Source organism: Sinocyclocheilus anshuiensis, unplaced genomic scaffold, assembly GCF_001515605.1.
Source record: "Sinocyclocheilus anshuiensis isolate Anshui unplaced genomic scaffold, SAMN03320099.WGS_v1.1 scaffold644, whole genome shotgun sequence".
Classification (NCBI taxonomy): Eukaryota; Metazoa; Chordata; class Actinopteri; order Cypriniformes; family Cyprinidae; genus Sinocyclocheilus; species Sinocyclocheilus anshuiensis.
The window spans coordinates 36483-46288 of record NW_015557092.1 but is presented as its reverse complement, the minus strand read 5'-3'; the positions used below and the strand labels follow the sequence as shown (position 1 = coordinate 46288).

The 9806-nt window shown below is 36.0% G+C and overlaps 1 protein-coding gene and 1 pseudogene across 1 annotated transcript in view; one reads left to right on the top strand and one right to left on the bottom strand.

The window, feature by feature from the left end:
* nup85 (nucleoporin 85) overlaps nt 1-4966 on the bottom strand; it is a 9862-nt gene extending 4896 nt beyond the window's left edge. Inside the window, exons 1-10 of the mRNA XM_016472218.1 lie at nt 4795-4966; nt 4321-4414; nt 4073-4229; nt 3915-3985; nt 3790-3833; nt 2815-2884; nt 2604-2725; nt 2359-2493; nt 832-954; nt 621-752 (exon numbers count right to left, since the gene is read on the bottom strand). Coding sequence (XP_016327704.1) covers nt 621-752; nt 832-954; nt 2359-2493; nt 2604-2725; nt 2815-2884; nt 3790-3833; nt 3915-3985; nt 4073-4229; nt 4321-4414; nt 4795-4827 — 981 coding nt within the window. The 5' untranslated portion in view covers nt 4828-4966. The remainder of the gene's footprint in view (nt 1-620; nt 753-831; nt 955-2358; nt 2494-2603; nt 2726-2814; nt 2885-3789; nt 3834-3914; nt 3986-4072; nt 4230-4320; nt 4415-4794) is intronic.
* Nucleotides 4967-5494: 528 nt separating this feature from the next.
* The window catches only part of LOC107677329 (small ubiquitin-related modifier 2-like), a 6427-nt pseudogene continuing 2115 nt past the window's right edge, over nt 5495-9806 (top strand).

Sequence of the window (9806 nt, the reverse complement as noted above, 5' to 3'; positions counted from 1 at the left end):
GCAGATTCACTCTCTGCCAGCAGGTGGCGCTTAATGCGTTTCCTTGGTTTCCGCTGTAATCAAAGCAGCGCTGCACTTATGAACTTTAATATGCATTATACAGAGGCAAGATGAAAAGAAAAAATACCATCTAAACTTTTCTAAAGACAGTAAGTTCCCCTCAGACATGCATTCATATAAACTCCTACACCTAAATGAATCGCGATTTGTTTAGCATCTCAACCGATTTGAATCGTCACATATTTGAATCGATTTTCAACCGGCTCGCGGTTAGTCGTTACATCCCTAATATATATATAATTTCAGCTAGTTGCCAGGGCAAGAATTATAATAAAATAATAAAATAGAAATTCCAAAAATGAAAAAGAAAATATTAAAAAGAAAAAAAGAAACTAATTAAAAATATTGAAATAAACTTGATCTAAAATAAAATAAAACAGTAAATAGTACTTGATATACTAAAATTAATAAAACTAAAAAAATAAATAAAAAAAACTAGATAGACATTTAAAAAATAAATAAAAAGAAAACAAAATCTAAACAGTAAAAACTAATTTAAAATAGTAATAAAAACTAGAACAGCATCTCAGTGACACTGATATGTAACTGGTTGTATGTACTTGTGCGTAGTAGTGCAGGTCGGGTGGTTTGATTGTAGGGTGAGTGAAGAGCAGCCGTGTGACCAGGAAGTGATACCAGGTGCTCAGCAGCTCTTTCTGCTCCAGTAACGTGTCCTCATCACCAACCAGGATCTGACAGAGACAGACAGAGTCAGGATCACGCGCTCTCAGCGGACTCAATCAAAGCTCATCAGAGGTCGGCACTCTTCACCTTGCAGATGGTCTCCAGGTGACGGTTGCTAGCGAAGGTGTTTTCTTGGAGACAGCGGTCACACTCCTCGTGCCAGTGTCTCCATTTGACTTCAAACTCAGTCAGCGTTTGAGTTCCTGTGGGCTGCACCAACAAACACACATGCAGAATTCAATTATTTTAGCGACAATATGTATAGTGACAATGTTTTATAAAAGTGACAAGCTCTAAAGTTAAAGGGGTCATATGATGCGATTTCAATTTTTTCTTTCTCTTTGGAGTGTTACAAGCTCTTGGTGCATAAAGAAGATCTGTAAAGTTGCAAAGACTAAAGTCTCAAATCCAAAGAGATATTCTTTATAAAAGTTAAGAGTCAGCCACACTTACCTAAAACGGCTCATTCTAATACGCCCCCACATATCTACGTCGCTCTGTGGGAAGATTTGCATAACGCCGCCCAAATGTTCACACAAAGAAAGAAGGCGTAACTTTAAACCGCATAAACACATTTCATTACACCAAATACACAAAATAATGTTCTTCTTAGCAGCATCGTATGACCCCTTTAAGGGTAAATCTCTCAAAAACAGGTTATGTTTCACCCCAAAATCAATAGATTTACATAGAAAATGAAGCCTATTTAACATTTTCTATTTCTATTACTGGTGGTGGTTGAGAAGAGACCCCCCACGATTGCAAAGCGCTTTGTGTGTACAGCAATACAAAAAGCGCTATATAAATGCATCATTCATTAATTAATTCTTGATCCATTAACATTTCTGCATTTAATTTTTTATTCTACTTTATTTTATATTTTTCTGTAGTTCTCAATTGTGTCAATTATGTTAATGCATTTACATCACTATACAGTATATTAAAGACAACAAAATGAATACTACAAAAGTTTATAATTACAATTAAATTTCAAAATACAATTAAATATATTTTATACATATAGTTTTAATTAATATATTATATTATTAATATATTATAATTAATATATTATATAATATGTAAACTACTGTTCATATTTTTACTGTCTTTTTAGATCTTCTTTATGCACCAAGAGCTTGTAACACTTCAAAGAGAAATTGAAATCTCATCATATGACCCCTTTAACATTTTTTGAAAGGAATCTCTTCTGTTCACCAAGGCAGCATTTAGTTAATCAAAAATACAGTAATAATGTGAAATATTATTATAATTTAAAATAACTAATTACTATTGTAATATATAATAAAATGTATTTCATTCCTGTGATGTAAATCTGAATTTTCAGCATCATTACTCCAGTCTTCAGTGTCACATGATCCTTCAGAAATAATTCTAATATGATGATTTGCTGCTGACCCCAAAAGTTTTTTTTATGCATTTTTTTGTATTGCAGTATTAAGAATTTAGAGTTTAAATGTGCTTAATTGTAAATATACAATGAAATCTTACAATATGCTTCATTTTTCTTGAATAGCATATAATTTCTTCTGATTTTAGGGTGAAATACAACACGTTCTTAACCAGTTTAGGAAAAGCATGTCCTGATGCACGTACGTTAAATATGGGCATGGTCTGTAACAGGCCGTCCATGCTTTTGAACACAGAGCTGCTCTCCTCCCGCAGAGACGCCTGTTTGGACAGCACCTGACGGGCTTCATCCGTACGGCCCTGCAGGACTAAACTGATCACCTGCACACACACACACACACACACACACACACACACACACACACACACACGTAAGGACACGGATGATGATGTTCAGATGTTCTGGAGGTCAGAGGTCACGTGTTTCGTACCACGTCCCAGTAGGACTGATGCTGGGCGGGGCTGTCGCTCTGTAACACCTCTCGCGCTCTCGCGTCCACGTCCGACTTGTGCAGACGCACCCAATCCAGCAGGTGGAGCAACAGAGATCCGGCTGCAACATCCCAACAAAATCAAGTCAGAAAAACTAGGATAAAATGGCCTGCTCAAATCTAGGTTTCTGACAGTTTTAGACGCCTCTACCTGGCGCTGTGTCGATGAAGAGAACCTCACACAAGTTCCATATGAGCTCTATCGCCAAGAGAATAGAGACCTAGAGAGATCAGAAGAACATTCAACTTCAGTAATTTGACGTATTTCTGAGTCAAACAGAATATTCATTTAAGAACCATAAGGACAGGACTTTATTTTATCCATCAGGGTTTGTTAGATCACAATATTAGTTTTCTTTGCTCATATGACCTTCATTTTGTCAGCAGAAAGATTGTTTCAGAATCAGAGCAAGATGTTATATTGCAATAAAAAATATTACAAAGATATGTTTACCTTTAGAAAAACTCATTTAGAACTTTTTATTAATTTATTATTATTAAAATACAGAATGCATAAATATGATGTTTTTGTTGTTGTAATTTATCATAAATGTATCTTTATAAAGCATATAAAATAATAGTTAGAATGCATGCTAGGGATGTAATTATTAACCGCGAGCCGGTTGAAAATCAATTCAAATACGTGACGATTCAAATCGGTTGAGATGCCAAACAAATCGCGTTTCATTTAGGTGTAGGAGTTTATATGAATGCACAAAGAAACGTACAGTATTTTGTCTAAGCAATAATAAAAGGACACATTTAATTTATAATTTGTCTTCAATCTCATTTTGTAAAAAAAAAACGTGAATCGAATCATGAGTTGAGTGAATCGTTACATCCCTAATGCATGCACACTGTTTTAATTTTGTAATCTAATGATTAATTTATCTTTATAAAATAAACAATATTCAGATCGCATGCATATTGTTTTTGTTATAATCTAATGATTACTTTATAAAATAAAGCATAAAAAATTATTATTATTGAAACAATGTTTTTAAAACTGAAACTGCATATCAATTAACAAACAACAAAATGATCAAATTATCTGCTCTGGTCATACAAACTGCAGATCACTCAATTTAGATTTCATGTCGATCTTAGCCTGTGTAATTGACAGTACCTGATCTCCATACTGTGACGCTAAAGAACCATTTTGTGTTGAAACTGAAAAGAGAACGAAAACGCGATCAGCTGATCAAAAGCATCATCTTCCTCGTGCGTGATGCGTGTCATGTGAGCGCTTACCTGCGTTCTGCTGCAGCTCCTCCATACAAGCTCTGATCACAGACCTGTAGTTCTTACTGATGCTCACAAACCTGCAGGAGACAACGACCGATCAGATCATTTCAGCAGAAGCGTGTCTGCTTTCATGCACTTCCACACTATTAGGCACGAGGACTCACTGTGACTTCTTGTTTTTGCTGGGTATGTCCTCTTTGATTTTCTGCAGCCCCACGAAGATGAGATGGGACTCGTTGAAGAGTTTGCGCAGGATGGGAGAGCAGATGTCTTCATCTCTCCTCACGATGTGAACGAATGGAGAGCCTGCAGACCTCGGACCTGAGCAGGAATACAAACACTGATGAGGATTCTGACAGCTTTCATTTCCTCATCCCAGAGTAAAGAGTCTTTCCAGTGTGGATATGAATACCTTGTAGTTTGTAGTTTGTCTCATACACTAACAGATCTCCAGGACCCCATTCAAAACCCAAGTGCTTCCGATGAAATCCAGCGCTGGGAATGAGCTGCAAGAAACACATTATTAATTCTTATTTATATATATATATATATATATATATATACACAATTTTATCTTAAGCATACATTTATAAATAAAAAAATTGTTATGCATTTAATTTAAGTAATGCATACACAAACACACACATAGATACACACCGTGGTATATTTTTGTATTACTGTATTACTTTGGAGTACTATGGTACATAAATATAATAATTTAGTGCAACAGTATATATCGCAGTATCATGATATTACCTTCAGATAGCGTGGTAACACCTCAGAGCTACTTTATACATGTCCCACATTTGTATTCTTCACATAGAAATACTTGCACCGAACATTAATATTCATACGTACAGATGAGAGAGTACGAATCAACAATTACCGTGGTACTGGGCTCTACATCCACCTCCTCCATAACACCAAGATATTAAATCCTCCCGAATAATAGCGAAAGTATAATGTTATACCGCTGTATGATCTGAACTACATTCAATACACTCCGCGTTCAGAGTCGAGCGCCATGAGTCTGAAGGACCCCTGATGCCTGCGCGGTTAGTAGTACGACTTACTGAACGCCTGAGCAAAATACGAACTGACACTAAAACTGGTGTATAAATAATACGCTTTTTATTGGTTTCCACTTATATTATTAGTATTACGAAGTGACAATTATTGCAGAATTACTAGCAGTGTTTAATGACAAACGTGCCATTCACAAACGTTTTCATGTTTCCATTAAAAGAGTAACAACTAAGACTAGGTTTACACCGTGTATATATATATATATATATATATATATATATATGTACATATATGATTTTGCGCCGTAAAAATCCCGTGTGGCGTTTTCCTCTGGACCCCTGCTGGTCCGTGAAAGTAATTGCAAAGTAAATCGCAGTGGTCCGAGGACTATTCTGGCTATGATAATCAGTAATTACGTCCCCACTGGATGCAACGAATGCCTCGTTTGTAATGGGTTTTATTAGTGTTGTCTCGTCGCTCTGGCCGGACAGGGCATCACAGTATGAAGAAGGAGAAACAATGTACAGCATGTGGAAAATAATGTGTTTTTTTAACCTTAACACATCAATCTGAAGGTGGCGGGACAGGACGGGTCAGTGGTCCAGTTTAAAATCAAGAGACACACACCCCTCAGCAAGCTCATGAAGGCCTACTGTGAGAGACAGGTGAGGTCACGGGCCACACACACACACACAGAGAGACAGATTGTGTTAAATTAAGTCTCAATCTCACAATCTCCTCTGTGAGCTCGTATCAGCTACAAGACCGAAAACCTACTGTCCCGACAGCTTTTTGTAGTCCTGGCTGCACATATTAGAGTTTCTGCCCAAAATACAGAAGCCTGTCGTAATTTCTTCACTGTCATATTGAAGAACCACAATAGAATTTGACTTGTTTGACAACAAAAGACCAACAATAATACAGTGGAACAACGTGAAATATAATGAACAGGGATTAGAAATGACATTTTGGTCCATTCTAAGCAGAAACGGCACTTTTTAAATAATGAATTTGCAATTATTATTATTATACAAAAAATAAGTTTGTGTAAAAAATGTACAAGGCAACAACTCATGCATACAAAAACAACACAAAAAAGAGAAAAGAAATAAGCAAATCCCAGAACAATCTTATGAAAAAAAAAACAGCAACACCCATGTACGTTGTAAGCTGTACATATATTAAAAATCAGTTTATATATTACTAAAAGCAAAAAAAAATCCAAATTGATTAATTTAGCAAAATCTTTCCACATTTCATAAAAATAAAAAATAAAAAACTAGCCAGTTCTTTTTTTTTTTGATGGCATTGCACCTCAAATCTGCATTTGCATTGTATGTATGATTTGTATGTAGTTTTCCTTTATATTTCCAATTTTGAAGAATATTTCATTTCAGTGTCAAAACAATTCAGTGGCACAGCATGTATTGAAGATATACTCAATAATGAAAGGACACATTTTTATGCACGCACTTAGTATCTTAAGCAAGAACATATATCATTTTTTTACGTTCAGATGTTCCTTGGCCTCCTTTCCAGGGTTTTTGTGGGACTTAGAGAGTTTCAATTCACAATTTCACAAATTAATACCTTAAAATGTATTAAATCAGAGCAGAAAATCTGAAATTGATAAAGTCGTGGCATTAAATGTTGCACACACTGCAAATAAAAATATCTAAACATCCTTAATCGAAATGCATTTACTTGAGAAGCAAAATGAGGATGTGAAGTCTTGTTTTCTGAAAAACTGAGTTTATGTTTAAAACCACAGCAAATATCTGTCCGTGGGGAATGAAAACTTGTTTTACTTTTTGAATTAAGTTCATTTTTCCAAGTCTGTTGGCAGATATTTGTTCTTTTTAATCATAAGCTCACTTCATTTCGATCAGTTTCACAGAAATCAAGGCTTCGGTTAATAACGTTCAGTGAAGGAACACTGTGTTAAAAGCTTTGAAATGAAATCGTTTATTCAAAAATGGATGCATTTCTAACCTAAACATTTGTTTGTGTGTTTGTGTACTTTCTTCCGATGTCGGGCATTTGTTGGCGATTTCGCAAAACCTGTCGGCGAGTGAAAAATCGGGCTAATATCGTACAGTGTGAACTCGGCATTACTCGCTGATTGCTGTCCATGTCGTCCATCTTTAGTGATCCAATTCGGTAGGTGGCGCTGTTACAAAAGAATAGGGTCCTAGAACTGCGGTCCTGAAACCGCAGCCTCCGGTTGTGCAGGAACATACTATTGGGGATCCATTCATCACGTGAAACACAGCAGCTCGAGCACAATAACTAATACAACTCAAAGCCACAGAATTTAACGTTATATACATTATGAAAATTATGATTTTTTTTTTCATAAGACCACATGTTGTGTACCTCAGATAGTTGAGAGGATGTTAATTAGTTTCTGTGCTGACTATGAGACATGTTAGGCTCTGGCTTGCCCTGTTCATGTCATTATCATGTGATTATAACATGAGTTCACTTTCTATTTTAATCATCAAACTACAAACAGCACTCCTACTGATAAATTATAGATGACCGAGCCATTATTTAGAATATTTCAGTATTTTCTTTGGATATTGTGTAGTGGTTGACCAGTATGTCCATCATCAATAATTAAATGTAATGCTTGCAAGTGAGACGTGTACATAAAATATGCAAGGAAGAATGATGTAATATCTCATAAACGTTTATGTTTGTACATTTTGTCTTTGTTTTCTCAGGAGGGGGTAAAGACAGAGAACAACGACCACATCAATAGGAACACTGTGTTAAAAGCTTTGAAATGAAATCGTTTATTCAAAAATGGATGCATTTCTAACCTAAACATTTGTTTGTGTGTTTGTGTACTTTCTACAAATTGCAAGAATGACTGATATTTGATAGATAATGTCATTCAACACAAAACGTGCCATTAAGAAACATACGGGCTCATCCTCGCCTCGCTGTCAATATAACATAAATCAAAGTCATTGAGAAAGGACTGAAGCATGCTGTATTAATCTGAGTGTGAATGTGTCCGATGGGTTGCAGTAGTGTTCAGTCCGCAAGACTGTTATGGCCATCTGGACAAAAGCACTTCAGTCTGATCAATAAACACTAGTGCTTCCCTGTATTTCCTCAACAGTCTTACCGGCTGCTGGCTTTATCACTCCCTCATGTCCGCTTAATGCTCCTGTGCGTCCGGCCCAAGGTTTCTCCCATGTCAGAGAGGGTTCGAGAGAACAATGACTGTTCACGTATGACAAAGAAAGAGACGCTTGATCACTATTTCTGCTCAGTTTGACTCTGTTCAGCTCATCAGAAGTCCATACAGACTTCGTGTCCATGTGCACAAGCAGGCTTCATTAACAGCTCCCTCAGCGCTGTAAACACACCAGGTTAAGATGCTCCGCGAGGAGACGCGTGATCTTTAGGTCACTAACATGTTTTCCTGGCAGAGGCGGAGGGTTTAATCTCATTGTGGGGCTGTGAGTTTCGCCGGCAGAAGTAGGACAGCGTTTACTGGCGCACGGGGAAGGAAGCATCCCTGCCCTGAGGTTCATGTTCATTCAGACGTCAGGAAATCCTTCTCAACAGCGGAAAATAAATATGAAGCTGATCAGCCGTCTTTATCTCAGACTCTGAATTCCCTTTTAGGGGTGGGACGTCCGCTAAGATGTCGGATGCTGTGTGATGTACCTTCAGATTCGCATTGTAATGTTGCTTTTGAGCTTTTTAACGTCTTTGGAGTTGCCAGTCGATTCATTAAAAAGAACCAGTCTAACTGATTCATTCATTCAGGATTCAGGATTTATTCGGTTTTCAGTAGAGAACTAAACAATTAAACCGAAATAGTAAGAATTTAAAAAAAGGACATAACAAAATTAATAAAATGTAACTAAAATATAACAAATTTACTCAAATGTAACTAAAATTCAAATGAAAATGAAAGTATAGAAATAAAAGTCAGTCCAAAATATTAATAAAAACTATAGCAGTACATAAATAATAGTACAATTTTGAGCATAATAACATCTTTTGAGACTGAGTTGCCAATTGATTCATCAAAAAGAACCAGTCAAATTCATTTGTAATTCAATGTTTATTCCGTTTTCAGCAGGATTCATTAACTAAAACTATTAAAACGTTTTTGTTAATTCAATTAATGAAATCACACTGGTTTTTAGTGGAGCAGTGCCGCTCCTGAATGAAGTGAGAATCACTGGACTGATGTACGCTTGTGTTTTCAGGGACTGACGATGAGGCAGATTCGATTCCGGTTTGATGGACAGCCGATTAACGAGACAGACACGCCCGCACAGGTATGACATCACGGACTCTCATTCTGTGTCGACTTTTGTTTCTAATAGTGACATCACTCTGTACAGGTGTGGTGTGTGCAGGTGTTTTTAGATCCAAATTAAACCTATTTATTGTAAAGAAAAAGGCAAAGCTCATAAAACCTGTTTGTGAATATTGAGGTCATTAAAAAAATGCCTAATGGCATTGTTAAAAACTTTTAAGAAAATTAAGCTTAATTGCATTGTTTTCACGATAATTACATAGGTTCTTTCCCAACTGTCAATTACTGCAATGAAAAAACATTTGTATTTTGTAATTAAAATATATTTTTACATTCAGATCGATTCAAGTTTCTGTAGCCCTTTGCTCAATATTGCTTCAAAGCAGCTTCATGGGAAAAAGTGTGTTTATATATATATATGTGTGTGTGTGTGTGTGTGTATATATACATATACATACACATATATATATATATATATATGTATATACATATATACACATACATATATACACATACATACATACATACAGTGGGTACGGAAAGTATTCAGACCCCCTTAAATTTTTCACTCTGTTATATTGCAG